General features: G+C 44.5%; 1 protein-coding gene across 2 annotated transcripts in view; it reads right to left on the bottom strand.

Moving 5' to 3' along the window:
* Positions 1–5,845: 5,845 nt before the first annotated feature.
* Positions 5,846–20,771, bottom strand: part of Ttc17 (tetratricopeptide repeat domain 17) — a 105,371-nt gene continuing 90,445 nt past the window's right edge. For both annotated transcript variants that reach the window (XM_034494753.2, XM_034494752.2), the window contains 3 exons: positions 10,117–10,236; positions 8,582–8,725; positions 5,846–6,945 (listed from right to left, as the gene is read on the bottom strand). In XM_034494753.2, the coding sequence (XP_034350644.1) occupies positions 6,814–6,945; positions 8,582–8,725; positions 10,117–10,236 (396 nt within the window). In that variant the 3' untranslated portion in view covers positions 5,846–6,813. The remainder of the gene's footprint in view (positions 6,946–8,581; positions 8,726–10,116; positions 10,237–20,771) is intronic.

The following is a 20,771-nucleotide window of genomic DNA, read 5'->3' on the forward strand; positions in this document are numbered from 1 at the left end:
CCACAAGTCAGGAAACCAGGATCCACTTGATGCCTCACCTGGGCTTCAAGCCCTGTTAGTGAGGATCATGGGCCTACTGTCCATCAGCTCTCTTCCTCTGCATTCTCCCTGTCTGTCCTCAGCACAGGAGCACTACTTCCTTCATGCATCCTCTCCTTATCAGCACTTCCGCACCAGTCTCCTGGGTTCATTCGCCAACAGACCTGCATCCGTACAATCGTATTATCCAGGGTGTGGAAGGTGGCAGTGGCTCCTTCTCACTGTCTGCCAGAGGGCTCTGTCTGGAGCTCTCCTCCCTGTCAGCACTGGGCTCAATTAGCTTCCCCGATCACCAGGATGGCTCCTGTCCTTCTTCCCCGGGCTGTGCTGGAGTCTCATGGTCTCTACTCCTCTCACCTGTCCTTGCTTTCTCCCAGGACTCCAATCCCAGTCTTCTGGCCATTCCCTCTGCCTGCCTGTTTCACTGCCAACTGTTTATTTACTTAAAGAGGGAGCAAGTGAGAGCAAGACTGCTCAGGCACGTGTCACTGTGTGAAGCTAAAAGGAAAACTTGCAAGAGTTAGTTCTCTCCTCCCTTGGGGGATTCTGGGGACCAGCACAGCAAGTACTTTTATTCCTGACCCATCACACCAGGGCCACTATTATCATTATAATTATCGTAGTAGTAGTGGTAGTGGTGTCGTTGTTGTCGTCGTCGTCGTCGTCATTGTCTTCATCATCATCACCATAGTCATCGTCATCATCACTATCATCGTCATCATCATCATCACCATCACTGCAGCCAGGGCTTCTTGTATCCCAGGCTGGTGTAAAGCTCACTGTATAGCTGAGGCTGGCCTTGATTCCTACATGATGGGATTACAAGAATGTACCATGTTTATACTGTACTGACAACAGAGTTCAGGACTTCATGAAGGTTAGGTAAGCACTCTACCAGCTAAGCTACATTCAGAGCCTGATCTCCTCCCCTTAACACACACACACACACACACACACACACACAAAACCCAAAACCTCTTCTCAAACTCTGAGCTTACTACTGTGCCTGGCATGCATAAGCCTTTCAGGCGGGTTTAGGATGTTCCAGGAGAAGACTAAGAATTCATGCAAGTCCTTTCTGCTGTAAGGTGGACACAAAAATAAACAGACATCGAATGTCTTTGCATTATACACACAGATCCACGCAGTCCTCAGCCCTCTTCAGAGAAGCTTCTGTTCATATCAGATGATGTTCAACACAGAGACCCACAACTGGCAAAGCTCCAGAGAGTAAGAGACTGAAGAACAAATACATATCCTGCATCCACACCCCTCAAGACTCAGGGGTCACTGTGGCAGAGTGGGGAGGAGGAGTGTAGGAGCCAGAGTGTAGGTGACTTCAAGGAGACCATGTCTCGAACACAGGTGGGCAGCTGCACACATGGACTCACAGTGGCCATGACAGCATTCATGAGACCTGTACAGGCCAAGACAGACTAAATGTCAGCATGGAGACAGGAATTAGGCATGATATTCTACACTTAGCTGTGGGCCTATTTGTTAGCTGCTGGAGGAGGGGGGAGTCAGTTTCTCTAAGAGTGTTGACCGGAAGATGACACATCCAAGGATATTTGGATAGCACAAATTGATCTTGAAGGCTTAAAAAAGAAAAAAAAAAAAAAAACCCAACTACACAAAGTTGGGAGGGCAGGGAATGTTAGAGATGCTAGCGATGTGTTGGAGATGAACGACGGGAAGGGTATGATCATAGCCTCCATGAATAGGAACTCCCAAAGAAGACGCTCATGATGATGATGTACCGGGATGCAGAGATGGCTCAGTGGTTAAGAATATTTGCTGCTCTTGCAGAGACCCATATGGGGGCTCACATCTGTCTGCAACTCCAGTTCCAGGGTTATTGTATCTTCTGCCTCCATCAGCATCAGGCACACAGGTTCCCAGACGTACATGTAGGCAACCCCCTGCCCACCCCAACAGGGATAGAGTGAACTGTCAGTCCAGTGACCTCCAAAGCTGAACTCAAAGGTGTTGGGCCAGAGGGATGGTCCTGCCTGTGCCAATGTGCTTTGGCAGTGCCTCCCCTGGGGTTTGGGGTGAGGTCTGTAGTCCTGGTCATATGGCAGGCATCTTTGATACCTACGGTTGGCTGGTGTGTAGATATGAAAGGTGGGACACACAGGAGAGGCATCTGCATATTCAAAGGCACTGTTGCTTGGGGAGCTGTGAGAGGCTCTGCCACTACCCACATTACAACTTTCCCATGTTCCCTTAGCCTGAAGAACAAGAATCTGCTCCACTTCATAGCCAGAACCTTCTGGAGCTTTTAAGTTTTGAAGTCTAGAGAGATGAGCCATGGTCATTTTCTAGGAAGTTGAGAGAGGTTGGCATCAAGGGCTTTGCTCTGGCCTCCTAACTGGGCACCTGCCAGCGTGGCTCTGCAGGCGTTAGACAGAGTGCTCTTGGAGATGGGGTCAAATTCCTTGTCTAACTTGGTGCTAGCCTGTGGGACTTCGATTTCTTGTCTGCATGCTCTACACAGCAGCCACTGTAAATTCTTGCAATGTGTTCAGTGCAGAGAAAAGAGAATTGTTTGTGCAATTTAATGAATTTATGTGCAGATGTCAACAGGCAGATGTGGTTAGCTGGGCAGCATTGTCCTCCCCCTTCGAACCTGTGTCTCCTGGGCAGCCAGCAGCTGTGGACACTTCGGTGCCTAAGCCTGCCTAAGGCGCCCTGACTGCAAACACAACTGAGCATAGATATACATTCACCAAGGACAGATAGCTTGGTTCTCAGATTCCCAGCCTTTGTGCCCGGCTGCCCCTGCAGGATTTGGAGAAGAATGGACAGAAGTGCACTGATCCTTGTCAACTGTTTTGCTCTTAGCCTTGTGCAACTCTTGTGCACTTAGCCTTGTCAACTGGTTTGCTCCATGGAAGCCACTGTGTGTACCTGGCTGTAGTTGAATGGCTGCTGAGGTAGACTCTAGACTCAGCTTCAAACTCTCAGAGAGAACTTAGCTAACAAGACTAGCTCTTCACCACCATTTTTTTTTTTTTTTTTTTTTAAAACAAGGCTAGCATGTGCTAATGTGTCCTGCTGGGACTTAATTTCAATAGGGTTTTGGGCTGATGATAAATAATTTTATGGGTCAATTTGACAGGGATTGTCTTAGTTTTGTTTCCTGACTCCCCGCTTTCTCTCTCTCTCTCTCTCTCTGTCTCTCTCTCTCTCTCTCTCTCTCTGTCTCTCTGTCTCTCTCTCTCTCTCTCTCTCTGTCTCTGTCTCTCTCTCTCTCTCTCTCTCTCTCTGTCTCTCTCTCTCTCTGTCTCTCTCTCATTAGTTAGTCTAGAGCCCAGACCATGAAATGGTAGTGCCCACATTTATGGTGAATCTTACTTCAATAAATCAAATTAAGAAAATCCCTCACAGGTCAGTCTAATTTAGACAATTCTTCCTTAAGACTCTTTTCCCAAAAGATTCTAGATTACATTCAGTTGACAATTAAAACTAACCACCATAAGGACTAACACATGGCTTATATTTTCTGAGTCTCTGAGGATGTCGTATATGAACCAAGGATCAGGGCAGCAGTGGCCTGCCCTCATTGCTCCAGATCCTTGGTTTTTAGGCTTGAATTCAAGTCACCTTACTGGGGCTCTGTGGCATACAGCTCTCTCCAGCTTGCCGAGACTGGATTATGGGGCTCTAAATGCTCACAATCACATATATTAATTCCTTATCCTAAATTATATATATATGATCTAGAAAAATCACAGAAAAAGAAAATGGCGAGGCTAGCCAATTTAGATGAGTGTTGCAGGCAAAGGGAACAGTGAACAGAGGCGCCTGAGACAGAGGAACCAGTGGGTGGGCGTTTTACTACTGCCAGCTTAGTGCGTCTGGTGAGGACGGAGAGGCAGAGTAACGGGACAAGGGAAGCAAGCTAGTTTGGATAGATTCGTTTCTTTTTTTGTTTTGGGTTTTATATTTGATAAAAACATATATTCAACAAACAGAAGAACTCATGCCTACTGGAAATGAAACAGACCAAGTTGGAACATAAGGATGCTGAGACTCTTCAAGTGGCTAAAAGATTGTGCTCCACAAAGTGAGACTACGTAATATAATCTAGTGAATACAGCACAGAGAACTAGCTAAAAATCTTTCCAGTGCAAAAAGTGACATAAAACAAAAATCAGATTGGTTAAAATGGTAGACTTGATACAGCTCAAGAGAGAGTTAGTAAATTGGAAAATAGAAGGGAGGAAATCCATCAATTTGAAAACTTTTAAACTCTTCTACTGTGGGCTTTTTGGAGTATGTCTCATCTCCCAAGTTAGAGTTACTGTGTTAAACAGACACATTTCAGAATGAGGATTAGCAGGAAGGCAAAGAGTTTCTAGAACTGAGGAAATCCTAGTAGCAGAGTGAATGCCTGTGCTAACAAGAAGACCTAACACTATTGACAGCTTAATGTGTAGATATCTTTATTCCAAGGGCTTACCTCCGTCAGGAGCTGCACATGGTCAGAGGTGGGCGGCCAGCACTTTTCCAAGTCTCTGCTGTTCTTGTCGATTTAGCCTCCCCTATCCTTTCTAGTTCCTGTTCCTTGATGTTTCTTCTTCCTGATGTCATTATAGTTTTCTGTAGTATTTATTGTTTGGTTTGTTTAACACTAGTTCAATAGTTTTGAGCAACAACTTAGTTCTGGGCCTGTTTGTTAGAAGAGGCTTCAGACTGATTACACACAGGAGTTAAGCAGGAGACAAGGGGATCTGCTCATACCAGTGCCGTGTGACCAGTGTCATCACATGATGGCATCTAGTGAAGAAAGCTCCGGAAAACCAGTAGAACTAAGTGGGCACAAAAGAGGAGACTGTGAAAACCGGCAATCTGGGTAATGAGAAAAGCTGGCCTCAAAGGGGGATGTATACATGCTGTAATCTTATTTCCATGACTCTACAGAAATGGCACAACTCTAGGGACATAGAGAAGGCCAGTGGTTGCCAAGGGTTAAGGGCAGAGGCGGTTTGCCTACAAAAAGTATCATTGAGAGACTTTTTTGTGGGTGGTAGGAAATTTAATGTTACTAATTTATGGTGTGAGGGGTCAAGCCCAGGGTCTCATACATGTGAGGCAAGCGCTCTGCCACTGAGGCACACAGCCCACAGTGGAAGTTTCATATTCTGACTGCTATGGTGGCTGCAGGACTCTACACTTCCCTATGGGAACGCACAGAATTATACACCAGGTCAACTTTATCGGAAGCTTCAAAGGCCAGCAAGCCATTGTTGAAGATTTCTGGAAAACTGACAAAGTGTGGTGGGTTAAGGAGGCAGGATGTCGCTTAGACACATACTGCAGGATCCTTCTGAGCAGAGGCTTACTTTATACAGACACAAATGAGCCTGTTGGTCTCCAAACATTTATCAAAACTGCAACTTGCTGTACTGTGCCTGGACTCTGTGGGCCAGTGTTTGGGATGGCCTGACAGTGTTGTGGAAAACTGCAGAATGCTGCCCTTGGTGGGGCCTCAGCCCAGAGGTGACCAACTGGTTTTGTGAGGTACTTATTGGGTGGATGTGAGACTTAGTGCTCACCTGAGGAGTTGGGAGTCATGGCTTTGACAATGCTTCCTTTTCCAGGAAGGTCAGTCATATTGAGTTTGGCTGCTGCTGCAGCTTCTGGTCAGATGTTTTAAGCTCTAAGTTTGTCTGCCAGTGATGGATGGTGTCACTCTTCAGCTTGATGCTGTGGGATAACCCAAGAATTATATAACCAGAGGCAGAGTTCCAAGAGAGTCCGGACTAGCCCATATCAGAAGAAAAACTATACCATAGAGTGATTTTGCTCATAAACAATTTTTATTTTTGTTCTCAGGATGTGCCCGTAAAGAATCCAAAATGTTGGAGTTTTTGATTCTCCAGGGACCAAAGGTAAGGGCACTGTATGGGACACCCAACCTTGGCCCCTGGCTCTCTTCCGAGGAGCTGGGGTGCCAGCCTCAGAGAGAGGGTTGACAGTCACGCCTAGTCCAAGACAGGAAATGCAGCGAACAAGGAATTAGTAACACAGACTGGGTCTGTAGAGGGCTTCAAATACACATATTCTATATATATAAACCTGTTATATAGGACTTCAATGTATTGGTTTCCTTGTGATCGGCAATTAAAATACAAATGATACAGATGTTGCACACGGCTGACTCCCCTGCTCAGCCCCCCTCCCACCCCAACATAAATAACTTACAAAGGTCAGCTGACCCTAAGAGTTTCTGCTGTTGTAAATATTTTGTTTGTAAAGTTGTTTCCCCTTCTTCCCCTGCAAACTATCTCTGAGAGCTTGTAACATAGCAGCGTGGAATGATGGACGAGACTGGGTTAGGGAGGAGAGCTGGCGCGGATGTCGAGAATCCCTGCTTCTCACTGACTGGCCCCAGGCGGCATTGTGATTCCAGGGACAACAGAGGCTACACAGGAAGCAGAGAATGGGCAGTGTGGCTCTGGCCTCCCCGAGGAAAAGGCTGGACCACTTGGAGCCTTGAAGGCATGGAGGTTTGGAAGACAGAGTGGAGTTCCGAGCTGTCCTGGCTCAGTATTTACAGTGTCTGGGAAACCCTGTTTCTGAAGATGCCTCTTCTGAGGGTGGCTGGGTGAGGAAGAACTTAAAAACCAAGCAAACCCAGTCCTGTACAGACAAGTTCTGCTACGTTTTACTTGGCAATTCACACACATCGTCCATGCGGATACCAACAGTGATGGGGCTCTGTTCTGACGAGGGCTGGGGAGCTGAGGGACAGGAAGGAGTGCTCTAAGGGGAGCGCCGGGCCTTCCTCAGCATGAGGTGGCACTGGATTGTCTGGATTCGGTTCTTGGCGGGCACAAACTCTGGCTGCAGCTTCAGCGTCGACTCGTACCACACCAGGGCCTTCTCAAATTCTTCCTGTGAGGGATAAGGAGCAGCTGTGAGGGATGACATGACCTGACTAAACATGGCTGTGCCAGTGACAATCCACCATGACTTTGAAGTGGATTTAAGTCTGTGGAGAGCTGAGGTATGGGAGGATACAGTGGTTTCATCCTCAAGGCAGAACCACAAAGCAAGCAGTGGCTGAGCACGCAGATAAAGTAGAAAGCAGAAAACTGGCCTCTGTTGGCTTGGAATAAGCAGTGGCCATCTTAAGAGCCACCATCTCATTGTGTATCTGCTTTGATTTTCTAAGACGCCCGGCAAGACAGAGCTGAACATGGGCATCTGTTACCACTGTGTGAGTTCAGGATTTTTTTTATTTTTCCAAATATATAAAACATTTAGAAATGAGCACTGTTATACTGAGCACATAACTCTTTTAACTCAGACTAATTCTACACAGAAGAGCACAGGACAGCCTCAGTGGCTGTCTCACCCAATGAGACAGACTTGCTCATTCACGGCAGCAAACTTCACAGTCACTGGGGAGAAAAACTGTCTTCAGTTTTAAGAAACAGGGAAGGCTGCAATTCAGCAACGCCAGCCTGGCCAGGACCAATGCTCAGAAGTCAGGGATGATGCACACACAGCTTACAGCCCAGAACTGTTCATTCCATGACCCGTTAGGAGAGCAGTCTGGGAACTGCTCCTCCCCAGTGGCAGTAGATGGCGTGGTTCACATATTATAGATGGTTATGCTGGGTTTGGTAGGGACCTCTGGGGTTTTGAGTTTTGAAATCAAGGCTGGGGTTGCAGAGCTCAATGGTAATAAACCACTTGCTTATCAAGTGCAAGGACCCTAGGTTACACACACACACACACACACACACACACACACACACACACACACACACACACACAAAATCAGACTGTATTTCTGACTAGCTGAAAACATGAAGGGTGTGTTATCATTTCCCCTGTGAACAGAAGCTATGAAGCTGCTGAATTTCATCACTGTTGGCTGGGCACCTAATCTGTTCCTGCACACCAGGAAGAGCAGCTCTGTCCCGAGGGCTCAGAGTCTAGAGGAAAAGACAAACACTCGAGCCGGTTCAGGTGTTGTAGAGTAGTGTGTTAACACCACTGTGCTAAAAAAACCTCATGGTGAAGAACTGTGCAGTTGTAACTGCTCAGATTGCATCACGTGTTACTTAAGGAAATGCGACCCACGGGCCGAACAGATGGATATGCAATTGGCAGCACTGGCTTCACTTCCAGAGGATCTGGGTTCATTTCTTAGCACCCATTTGGTAGCTCACAACCACCTGCAACTTTAGTTCCCAGAGACCTGATGTCCTCTTCTTATCTCCAAGCACACCTGGCAAGCATATGGTACATATACATACATGTAGACAAAATAGTCATATGCATAAATAATCTAAAATAAAGTTGCAGAAAAACCAAACCAAAACAATACCACCCCCACCCCTCCCCCACCATTCCCATTTCCCTCCCGCCTCAACCCCTCAAATCCTGGCTATAAACTTTCTGTTGGTGTAAATGCTAATTTTGGAGCTAACAGGTCTGGGAAACTGGAGGAGAGTAAGATATTCAAAGTAAGCTTTGAAGTCCCGTTCTTCATCAGGTGAGCTGGCTCCACCCGTCTTACCATTGCCACGTAGACATTGCCCAGAGTGAAGTGGTTCACAGCAAAGTGTGGCGCGATCTCTACGGCCATGGTGGCCACGATGACAGCATCATTCCAGAGCTTGGCATTGTGTAGGATGTTGGCCAGGCTGATGAGGGGCACATCCTGGGGGATGAGAAAGAGAGAGAGAGAGAGAGAGAGAGAGAGAGAGAGAGAGAGAGAGAGAGAGAGAGAGAGAGAGAAAGAGAGGAGAGACTGAGTTTCACTTCTGACTTTACAGATATAAAGAGAACAGTGGTGGGTCCTGGGAGAGGCCAGTGCTACATGGAAGTGTACAGGGCCGCTGCTGCTGGCTGGCAGTCAATGAGTAGACAGCAAAATAGCTTGCACCAGAGGAAAACCCAACAAACCCTCATCGGCATAGCCTTACATGAAAAGCATTCTTCTTTTTTGTTGTTGTTGTTTTTGGTTTTGTTTTTGGTGGTGGTGCTGGATTCAACCCAGGGCTTTCCCTGGGTTAGATGAAGGCTCTTCTACTGAGCTGCAAGCCCAGCTTCTGATGGTGACTGGACACCTGACCACAGGCACAGTCTGAGTCAAGCCTTGACAAAAGAGCATGCTCCAGAGTGAGTTTTGCATGAACTAGACAGTGTTCTTGAACTGAGCCTCGGCCCTGGCTTCTGTGCATGGACTGGTGTGTCATCCACAGCAGCTGGCAGGCTTGTGCCCACAGGCCAGCCAGCCACCTGTTTCTGTGCTGCCTGGAGGGACCCTTCCCCCTACCTGTTATGACAGTCTTCACACCACATGCAAGACCAGCAGGTGCATGCAGGCTCTCTGGCCTGCGCAGCCAAGATGCCTTCCTGTCTGCTCTCCTGGTGTGAAGCAGACTGAACAACTGGTAACACCGATTCCCACAGAGCTTCCCTCTTTAAACATGTTGTCTGAGCATGGCTGCCATGCCCTGTGCTGGGAGACATAGACAAATAACAAAAGGGGGCCCATCTCTGTCCTCCCTGGGCAATGGCAGAGTGTATGTCCTTAGCTGAGAGCAGTGTTCACGTCTGGCCCTGGGTTAGAACACTAGTACAGAGGAGAGTTGAGCTTAGAACCCAGAGCTGCCTCAGTGAAATGGCTCTTCTAACATCCTGTGCACGGTCTGACAAGCAGATAAGGCTGTGTCTGTACAATGTAGGGCATCTAGATTAATGCAGAACTCAGTATGCATTTGATAATAAACTGCATGCTCTCAGCCACTGTTAACAGCGGGTACGATGAAAAGAGCCAAGGTTGGCAGGTTGTGTGTGTAGGAGGAATATGTACAAAGGGATAGGAAATGAAGCACTTAGGGGCTGGCCAAACCCACAGGGGATGAGCTAACCCCAGAATGACTCCCAAGCAGGCAGCCTGCTCAAGCGGAGGACTCCTTGGGTGAAGACTGGCTCTCAGTACAGGTGGGGACAGTCACAGGCCTCACCTCAGTATGCCAATGCCACTCTGGCTGAGCATGAGGAGGCCTAGGCCATGGAGAGGGAGCTCCCTCACCTGACACTCACCTTCATCTGGTGGGGAGCGTAGTGGAGGGCCTGACGCAGGCAGTCGATGGCTTTTTTCCCCTGACCTTTCACTCTCCAGTAGAGGGCTGCCATGCTGGAAAGGACCCAGGATGTCTGATTCTGCAAAGAAAATGACAGGCTAAGGCTTGTTTTCCAACCACACACCAAGTCACTAACCATGAGCTGGGCTCTACTGTCATGCAGTTTTTTAGAGAATGCTTTGGTTCAGAGAGGTTGTAGGCCACTGAAATGCACAGCAGAGTGGCACTCCTGTCCCTGCTTTGTTCCGTTTCCCATCTTTGAAGCAAGAAGCATACACCTGAGTGCATCATGCGGGTGAAATGGTACTTACCTGGGACCTCAGCCTGTAATTCTTGACTATCAGTAGCACTAAGGATTCATGTCTTCTTTTTAATCCTTATCTTGTCTTAGAAATTCAAAGTTATGATTTTCTTAAATTTTTTTAGAATAAAAAGATTAAATTAATAAACAACATGGCACATGTGTGTGTCACAGCCTAAGGATGAAGGTCAGAGGACAACTTCAGACAGCTGCTCCTCTCCTGTTCTCCCTGGGATATGGGGATGGAGTCAGTGGCCAGGCAAGCACCTCTTCCTGTGGTATCTACCATCTAGCCAGGGCAAAAGTCCTGCTATCATTTCAAAGCTCTGTTGGCATTTTCAGGTTGTCAGCATTGATTCAATAGGTCAGGCTGACAGGCTAATGGTGTGTGTGTGTGTGTCTTCTAATTCACAAACATGGTGCATGTAAATACATAATTATTTCTGAGCGTAAGTAGAACCCAGGAACGTTGTTTCTGTTTAGGTCCTTTAAAATGTCTTTCAGCTTTTATCATTTTATGATCTGCTTTCTCTGTTGTTATATCAAATGCGATGAACATTTTTTTTCAACAATGAAAATGCAACTTATCTTTATTTAGTGACCTTACATGCAGCTATCTCATAAAAATGTTCCTAAAAATCTGACTGTAGATTTTCTGAGTAACAGCACAGAGACAACAGCACCCTTTCTGAGTAACATTTCTTTCTGCCACACGTTATTGATTTTTTTTGTTGATTTATTTGCTTATTTCCAGTATGAAACATGCTCTCCACAGGCTCAGGTGTTGGACTTCTTGGTCCCTGGTCGGTGGTGGTACTGGTGAGGTGGCCCAGCCTTGCTGGAGAAAGAATGTCACTGGGGTGGACACAGAGCTCAACCTTGCCTCACTTCCAGTTTGCTGTCTTCCTTGCTCTGTGTGGATGGAGACCTGATCTCTCAGCTTCCTGCCCCAGCAGCCTGCTGCCATGCCTCCTGGAACTGTGAGCCCACGTAAACTCTTCCTTCTAAGGCACTCCTGGTCATGGTGCTTGACCACAGCCATGGAGGAGTAACTAATACACACACAAGGCCGAGAGAGAAGCGTAGGGTTTGTTTCCCCTGAAGTGAGAGGATTATTTGCATCCTTTCCTGTTTAGGAGTTAGCTCAGAAGCCATGCTATGCAGATGGTGTGGTCCCTGGCTGCTCATTCTGCGGTAGTCCAGACATGGACAGAGACTGTGTTTCCCAGCCTACCTTTTATAACCTTCTGCTTCAGTTTGGAAGCTCTGGACTTTCCTAATGTTCTACTGCTTGATTTCTTGGATAATTCACATTGGTCAATATAAATCTGAAAAAGCATTACTGGACCCAGCCTCTCAATAGTTTACTTATGATACTTTATACCTATAAAATTAAGTTTGTTACTTAAGATTTACATATAATTCATTATATACATTTATTTCCAAGTGTCTAGTTTTGTTTTCAGGGATACTTTTGACCGAAAGAAGAAACTAGAAATTGTTCCTTTTCTCTTACTCCAAAGTCTGTTTATTGGGATTGAAGCATTTACCAAAACTTTGGTAGAAGTCCTCTGTGTTACATTTTTTTGGTGAAAAATACATTTAAAAAATTTATTGCTCAATTTATTTGAGAGTATTAAGACCTTTCAGATTATTTTTGTTTCTTTGTTTTTCTTTCCTTCTTGAATTAGATTAGGAAAAATTTTTTTAAAGGATTTATTTATGTTTTTTAAATTTATTCATATAAAGCTGTAAGTGCACCTTTATTTATTTATTTAATCTGTACATACATGGTGTGTGTGTAGTGGAAGTGTGGCATATCTGCTTACATAATACACATATAAATATATAGATATATATGTATATACACACATATGCACACACACCTGTGCACTGAGGCATGAGGGGTTCTCAGGCTTTATTTTCAACTTTATTCCCTTTAGACAAGTTCTCTCACAGAACCTGAAAATCGGATAGCAGGTAATCAGCTCAGCAATCCTGCCTCTGTCCCCACAACACAGTAGGTGTGCATGGCCACATTTGACTTTTTATGTGGGTGCTAGGGATTTGAACTCAGGTCCTCATGCTTGTGCCACAAATGCTCTTACTACTGAGGCACTTCCCCAACCCCAGGTATATTTAAACAACAACAACAACAACAACAACAACAACAACAACAACAACAACCTCTTTAACGTAACATAGCTGCAGTTTTCTCTTTCCATCTGATATTTGTTATTTATAATGTTTTAAAATCAATTTTGTTGTAAGTTTTTCTAATTGTTTAAAAAACTCAAGTTCTAGAGAGTTGATTATACTTTTTTGTTTTATATTTCATTGACTTCTGTACCTAATAACAAAATTTATAAAACTAAGATATAAACAAACTCACAATTATAGCTGGATGTTTATATGCCTCTCAGTAACTCGTGGAAGCACAGACAGACAAAACACAAGCAATACTGTTAATCAGTGTACACTGATATTTCGAGATTATTTTACCTAACAGCAGATGCTGTTTCTTTCTAGTATATGAAATATTTACCAAGACCACCTTCTAGGTCATAAAACAACCTGAGTAAGTTAAGAATGTTTGTTTACTACATCAGAATAAACAATATATGCACGGAAACTGGAAAATGTCTAGCTATTTGGCAACCAGGTAACAGACCTTCAAACCAGAAGAGGCTGCAAATCACTCTAAACAACCACATGAAAGTTTGATAAGTGAACTCTGCCTTAAATTTAGAGAGAATATTTAGATTTAGAAAAAAAAAAAAAAAAAGGAACAAACCCACACTACAAACTTCCAGTCTAATATTCCTTAAGTAGAAGAAATTGTAGAAGATGGTTGTGGTGGCTTGAAAGGAAAAGGCCCCCATAGGCCACAGGGAGTGGCACTATTAAGAGCTGTGGCCTTGTGGCAGTGGCTGTGGCCTTGTTGGAGGAAGTGAGTTACTGTGGGGGTGGGCTTTGATGTCTCCTATGCTCAAGCTAGGCCCAGTGCAGGACACAGTCTCCTTCTGCTGATTTCGGATCAAGATGAAGAACTCTCAGCTCCTTCTCCAGCACCTGTAACCCTAGTTCTGAGGCAGGTGGAGACAGAAGGATCAGGCAGAGACAGGAGGGTCAGGTGGAGACAGGGTGTCACTGATGCTTGTTCATCTTCAGACTATGCAAGAAAATGTGAGCCCCAAGGTTTAAGGAGGGACCCTGAATGGAACAGGTAGAGCATGACAGAAGAGGATACCTGATGCCCTGTTGGACTCTGTATGTACACATAGATGTGTACATCTGTGCATATATGTGCAAACATACTGGTATAAAGTATTAATAATAGGATTAAGAGTGGGTAGACATCACTACATATCCTACCGATATTCAAACAGTAGTAAACCAACTTCCCTCACTTCCCTTTTCCTCCTTCTATTTAAGATGGTGTCTTTCTATGTAGCTCAAGCTGGCCTCACACTCAGCCTCCAGAGATCTCAGTCTTTCCTTCTTTAAACTGTTCACCTCAGGTTTTTGTCACAGTGCCAAACTCTATAGGATTTCAGTTTTGTCATTTCTTTTAAAATCCACAACCACTACTATAGGTTATGTCTGTATTTGTAACTTTATCATCTAACTTCTTAGCAAATCTTGTGTCTTGGAATAATGCACTGGTGGCTATTACATAGAGTTCCTTTGGGGCAGGACTCTTGGAATGTGAACTTCTCTTAGCTTTTTATCTTTAAATGTCTTTATCCTTCCCCCACAGAAGGTCATATAATTCTAGGGGGTCTGTGTCCTTTCAAAATTGTCATCTGGCTTTGATGGTCCTAACACACAGGCTGTCATTTCAGTCACTATCCCTCTGTAGGTGATCTGTCCTTTCCTAATCTCCATGATGTCAGAAATCCTTCAGGTTTCCTTCACTGATTTATCTTAAGCACTAACAAGTGACACACAGTAACTAAGCCCTCAGTAAATATCCGCTGAATGAGTAAATGAACGAATGGCTGCATTGATATTTATTAAGCTGTTCTGCCTCAAGTCCAAAGCCTAATTCTATAATCTGCACTGTGGTCCTATGGCTATAAGTCTGAAAATCGCCTTTCTCTGTTGTAAGCAGGCTTCCTGTTATGTTCTGCAAACATCTGCCCTAAGGGACTGGAGGGCTGGTGGGGAAAGGGATATTGTTCTTCCTGCTCACCCAGGCACAGGCCACCCAGACTAATCCCAGCGACAGCAATCAAAGCTGGGAGCACTTGGCTCCCCTAGAATGAGCCTCATTGTGCCTCATCAGAGCCAGATTTTGTTGGAGTCCTGCAGAATGATTCCTGTGAGTCTGTAAGCTAGCAGAGACCCCAGGGCTTGCTTTCTCCCACCCTTAGGCTGCAAGGACTCACTACGCTGTTGCCTGTGGGTTACCTCAGTATTTCCTTCCCCACTTTCATCCTTCTACAACAATGGAATCTGTTTTCTAACTTAAGTTTGCTTTTCTGAAATATCTAGTGCCTTCTCTGTCTTCCTGACAGTACTCTGACTGAACAAATGCTTTTAAGGTTATCTGCCATTGGTTAGGCAGCTTTATTATACTGTGTCCAGGTGTGGGTCTCTTTGTACTTAGCCATTTGGGACACATGACATTTCCTGTCTACTGACTGATCTCTTTATTCAATGCTCTTGCTGTAAAGTCCATTGTTATACTTGGAGGTGCAGGGCCAACAGTGTGATGCAGAGGACTTAAGTGGATAGCCAAGTGAACTGAGCATCACCAGGTAGGCCTGAGCTTCATGGAGAAGGCCAGCAAGTGTTCCAGTACCTAGGAACTCTCTGGGCAGGGGATTGATATAATTCTTACATGAAGCTTCTAAGTCACTAATTAAGCCCACCCAACCTATCCACCCATTGTGTGACTAAACTTCTTAAATAATTATTCCACTTAACAGCTGGTGTACACACGTGACCCCAGCACTTGGGAAGTGAAGGCAGGAGGTTCAGAAATTCAGTGAGTTTGAAGCCACCCTGGGTTACACTAGGTCCTTTTTCAAAAATACACCCCTTCCCCAAAATAAAAACCTTTTCTGCCAATTGTGTTCTACTAACTCCTTTTTGATTTCATTAGATTTTTCATTGTTGCTATGAAACTGGCTTTTCTTTTTTACTTTATCATGTTTAAATTTCTTTAAAATATATTACAATAGATATTTAGAAAATGTAAAAGTGGGTCAGCAAGATGGCTCAGCAGGTCAAGGCGCTTGTTGCCAAGATCGATCACCTGAGCTTGGTTCTTGGAATCTATATGATAGAAGAAAATCAACCAGCAAGTTGACAACTGACGCCTGCATGTGCACACACATGAATAAATGATTTTAAACAACATAGCTTGCACACACACACACACACACACACACACACACACACACAGTAAGAAAGCAGTGGGAGCGATCTCCCATGTGCTCAGCACTAGCTTCTGGACTGAGCAGCCCGTTTTCATCCCGCCTGCACTCTCCAGTATGTTAAATGGATGAAACCCCAGGCTTCATAGAATCTCACCAATAAATTTTTCAGGGTACTGCTGAGGTAAAAACTCACATTAAAATCTATGATTAATAAATTATATCTAAAATATTGTGACTTATTCTTTAATACCATCAATTATTCAGTTGGCATATTTCCTCCAATTGAATTATGAAGGTTCTGCTTTGCTTTCAGTTTGAATAATAATAATTTAAGTGAGGTCCACACACTGCAACTAGTTGACACATTCCTTATGCCTCATTTGATCTCTGGAGTCTTGCTAGTTTCTTCCTTATCTATTATGTCTGTGAAGAGGCAGGGCTGTGTAACATGGATCCATTCCTGACTCTTACATGCTTCCCAGTGATCCCACTTAACATGCTCCTCTCCCCAACACTGCTTGTCATTAGCTACTGGGACCAGACTGGGCTCTGACATGATTTCTTAGGGAAGAGTAAGGGCAGGACTATTTTCAGATAGTGATGCAAACTTTCAACAGTCCACACACACTGTGTCACTATCAGTCTACGAAGGCAGCAACCAGTAATTGTCAGACACCCGCGAGCGTGACAATACCCAAAACACACAGGGTTCTCATTCCTGGTGTTTTAGTTGGAGCATTCTATATAGTTCCCTTGTCAGTTGTTTATATTCAAGTACAATCAAGGAAGGAAGAATACATGCATGCAATTCTTCTAATTAGTTACATTTTAATAAATAAGCTGTTCTCATGAACCCTATTTAAAAAACATCATAGCAAATTTATTACTTTAAATACATGTGTACTTCTTACTAACCCTGTCACCCAGCTTATCCTGTGCTTAGCCAATGGGAGCTTATTTAAGTTGACTCTGAGTTCTTCTGATATGACCTAATTGCTGTCTTTGGGTGGCCCTTTGCTAGGCTTGGTGGAAGCTATTTCTAGGGGCTGGATAGATGCTCTGTGGTCTTGCATTTGCAGAGGTTCTGGGTTCCTAAAAATCCTCTGCAACTCCAGCATCAGGAGTTCTATGCATTTTCTGGCTTCTCTGGTACCTGCGTGCATATGCTGCACATAGACTCACTCAAGAATCCACATGTACACATAAAGAAATAAACCTTTTTAAAAGAGTGATATTTCCTAGGAATCCTGGTTCCTTTCAGTGTGACTTGGAGCTAAATTATCACAGCTGAGACACAGAGCTGCTTCTCAGCACGGGGCCAGGCACTGCCTCAGTCTACCCCAGATGAAGTCAGGGATCTTTATTTTATAAATGATACCATGTATCAGAGACCCTTACAGTTCAGAAGGACAGGTGTTCATTTAGCAGCCCTTTTCATCCAAAACCTCTGTTCTTACCAAATGGAAGACCAATCTGTAACAGCATCAGAAGAAGCAGAGGACAGCTCCTCGCTGACAATAGCTTTTATAGACGGAGAACTCAAAATCACAGGTGACAAGGGGAAGCCAGGTAACTGAGACTATGCCAAACTAAACTGTTTGTAGATGACAATCCACACTGAGAAAGCCACGCCACCACCAGGTTGAGTGGTTGGCTGACCCAGACAGCGTGGACTCATCCCTAGGAGCCTGCACCTGGGAAGTGAGGCACATGGAGGGAGAACTCCTCTGTACCAGATCCCAAGGTCAAAAGGGGCCGAGTGACAACCAAGCACATACTGCAGTGGTGATGGCAGCAGCTTGGTACAAATCAAATCAGGTGGCATAGAAGGGACCTTTGCAGAGACATCCGAGCACCATGTGTGGAAAGCTCAGCGAGTTTTGGGGGTCTGATGATGCTTATCGATCTGAACCCAAAGTGGAGTCTAATTAATGTCATCTGCTGACAGCTGGCGATAATTAATGGCAATGCGAACTCAATAATTCCCCAAGGAGATAATTACAGATGGGTACCTGAAGAATACTAAAGGGTAATGACTATTTTAAAAGTTGAAGGCAAGAGAACACAGAGCTCTTTGCTAGGCTGCCCATGGTCAACAGGAAGGGAGCACAGCTGCTGGTCCTCCGGCCCTGTACTAAGGCATCGGTGTCTTAGTGTGATCCTCAGACCAGCAGTGTCACCCCGTATCACCTGAGAACAGAGGCAATACAAATCTCAAGCTTGACCGGGGCTTACTGAATACGGGAGAGGGCCACACGGGCCCATGACTCTGGTGTACCTTGAAGTCTGAGTGCTGCAGAAAGCCACTCACTCAGAGCAAACTTCAGCCTGCGGTCCTACAATGGAAACAGTGCTGGACTAACTTTTTAGGTCTTCTAATAAATGGTGGTTACCGGCACCAGAGCTTACAGTAAAAATGACCCTGGGTGGTGAACTGTATCTGAACTGGGAATTTATAACAACACATGGATATAATTCATGAAAAACCCCAGCCTTTGCAGGATTCTAGGTCCATGAGACTATTACAGAAGAATGGATGCTGATATGGAACTTGAGAGACCTAAGCTACAGCGGACTGTGGGCTTTGTTCCTTAGGTAGAGGACAACGTGCTATGCGGCTCACTTGGAAGCTCACATCCATTGCTGTGCGGCGGCTTCTGAGGGAGGCATGTGTGAATGAGAAATGCCGAGCTGGACCGACTGCCTAAACCTATCAACGTAGCTGCCTCTTGCCTGTGCACTCCTGCAGCCATGGGCGTAACTTCCGAGGAGGCCGTCTACCCACTTGGATATCCTTATTTCGTTTATGCCCCGCTGGCTTTGTCAGGTACTCTCTGTTGTCTCTTGCATTTCTGTGTCTCCCTATGTGATCATTTACCTTTCGCTTGGAAAGACCTTGCTGGAGAGTTTTAGTTTAAGCCTGTTGGTAACATACATCTGTCTGTCTTTGGTAGTTTGGATATCTTTTGGTGGTTTACTTAACCTTTATTATTATTAGTTTTTTTTTTTTTTTTTAAAGAATTGAGGCATAATTCACATAAAGAGAAGAAATACTGAGATTTTAGGTGTAACCTTCAACTTTGACAATTACACAAAAAACTAACAATCCAGAAAGTTCTTCCATTCTGCTTCTGTCTACACGTCCCCCAGGAAGTAGCACAACTTCTATCAGCACAGGTATAACAAACCTACTTCTAGATTGTATCTAGAATCCCATAGGTAGGGCTGAACACACATGAACACTTTGTGTGTGTGTGTGTGTGTCGTGTGTGTCAGAGAGAGAGAGAGAGAGAGAGAGAGAGAGAGAGAGAGAGATCATGTGGGTGATAACTGTATGTTGGAGGAGGAGTATACACAAGTGCAAGGAGACCAGAGGATAATGATGTCACTCCTTGGGTGCCTGCTTTGTTCATCTAAGACTGTTAAGGCTGTTTCTCTCTGACATGGAGCTAATCAAGCAAGCTACTGGGCTGACCTATGAGCCCTGTGCATCCTGCCTTTGCCACTCTAGCAATGGGATTATGAGCATGTGCTACCATGTCTGGCTTCTTAAACACAGGTTCTGGAGAGGGAACTCATTTCCTTGTATTTTTATGGTGTGATGACTGATCTCAGAAGTTGTTATCTTGACTGGCTCTAGTTGACTGGCCAACTTCTGGCCACTTTTGTGAAGAACTTCCTTGATTAGATTATTTCAAGTAGGATGAACCTCGTCAAATGAGGGTAGCACCTTCTGGTGACCACCTACATAAAAGGATATGGAAGAAGAAAACTTTGCTTTTTGCCTGCTGCTTCAGTCTTGCTGGCAAGTCCATCTATTCTGCTGCTGCATCATTTCTTAACTGACATTAGAACCAGATTCTGGGTTTGAATGTAGGCTAAAGACTAGTAACTCTGTAGGCCTTAGTGCCATATGGGGACTTCTGACATATCCAGGCTTGTGAACTGAGAAACTCTCAGCTTCTCTAGTATGACCATAGTTGGACTACCTTAGTCATATCTTCTATGCCAATCTAACTGGTTCCCATTTAATATTCTCTGTCTCATACACATGCATGCACACTCTATCAGTTCTGTTTCTTTGGGGAACTCTGACTAATACATATGGCAAACACTTCACCAAATGAGCTGTCTCCCCACTTTCAACTTCTTTTATTAGCCTATTCTTGGATTTTGTGGATGTTGGCACTTTGGGGCTAAATACTATCCAGTTATGAATATGCCAATGTTTACCCATGCTTCTAATACAATCCCACTGTTCCAATTTTTGGCAAGTATGAATAGACCTGTTGTGCACATTTTTTAATGAGTACTTTTGTGGGTACGTTTTCTATCTCTTGATAAATGTGTAATCTTACTGAGTCACATAGATTAAATTGTAACAAGCTGCCACCCCATTTATGAAGCAATCACAAATCACCTCACTTCATTTCCCATTGGCAGTTGTCTGCATCCTTTCCAACATGTCATTAATCTTAGTCCTTTTAGACCTATGTTTCGAAGTGTGATTTCTTTGGGTTTTGGTTTATATTTTTAAGTGTTCTTTACAGTTGCTGGGTTCAAGCCCCATGCCAGATACATGAGCTGTCAATACGCTAGCCCTACTTGGTGGCTTGCCTCTTTTCTAAAGTATCTGTTAAAGAGATGTTTAAATTTTAATGAAGTCCAGTTTTTTCATTTTTGCCTGAACAGTGCACGCTTTTTCTGTTCCGAACATCTTCACTTGCCTACTTTAAAGATCTGAAGATCTCCAATGTTATCCTTGCAGCTATACTCTTTCAGCTTTGATACCTGATACTTACACTTATGACCTATCTCAAGTTGACTTTTAGGGACTATGTGAGGTACAGTGGAAGTTTTTTTTAAATTATTATTTTAAGGAATTTATTCAAGAAAGACTTTCAGATTGAACACTGTGGCCATTTG

This window comes from Arvicanthis niloticus, chromosome 2, assembly GCF_011762505.2.
Source record: "Arvicanthis niloticus isolate mArvNil1 chromosome 2, mArvNil1.pat.X, whole genome shotgun sequence".
Classification (NCBI taxonomy): domain Eukaryota; kingdom Metazoa; phylum Chordata; class Mammalia; order Rodentia; family Muridae; genus Arvicanthis; species Arvicanthis niloticus.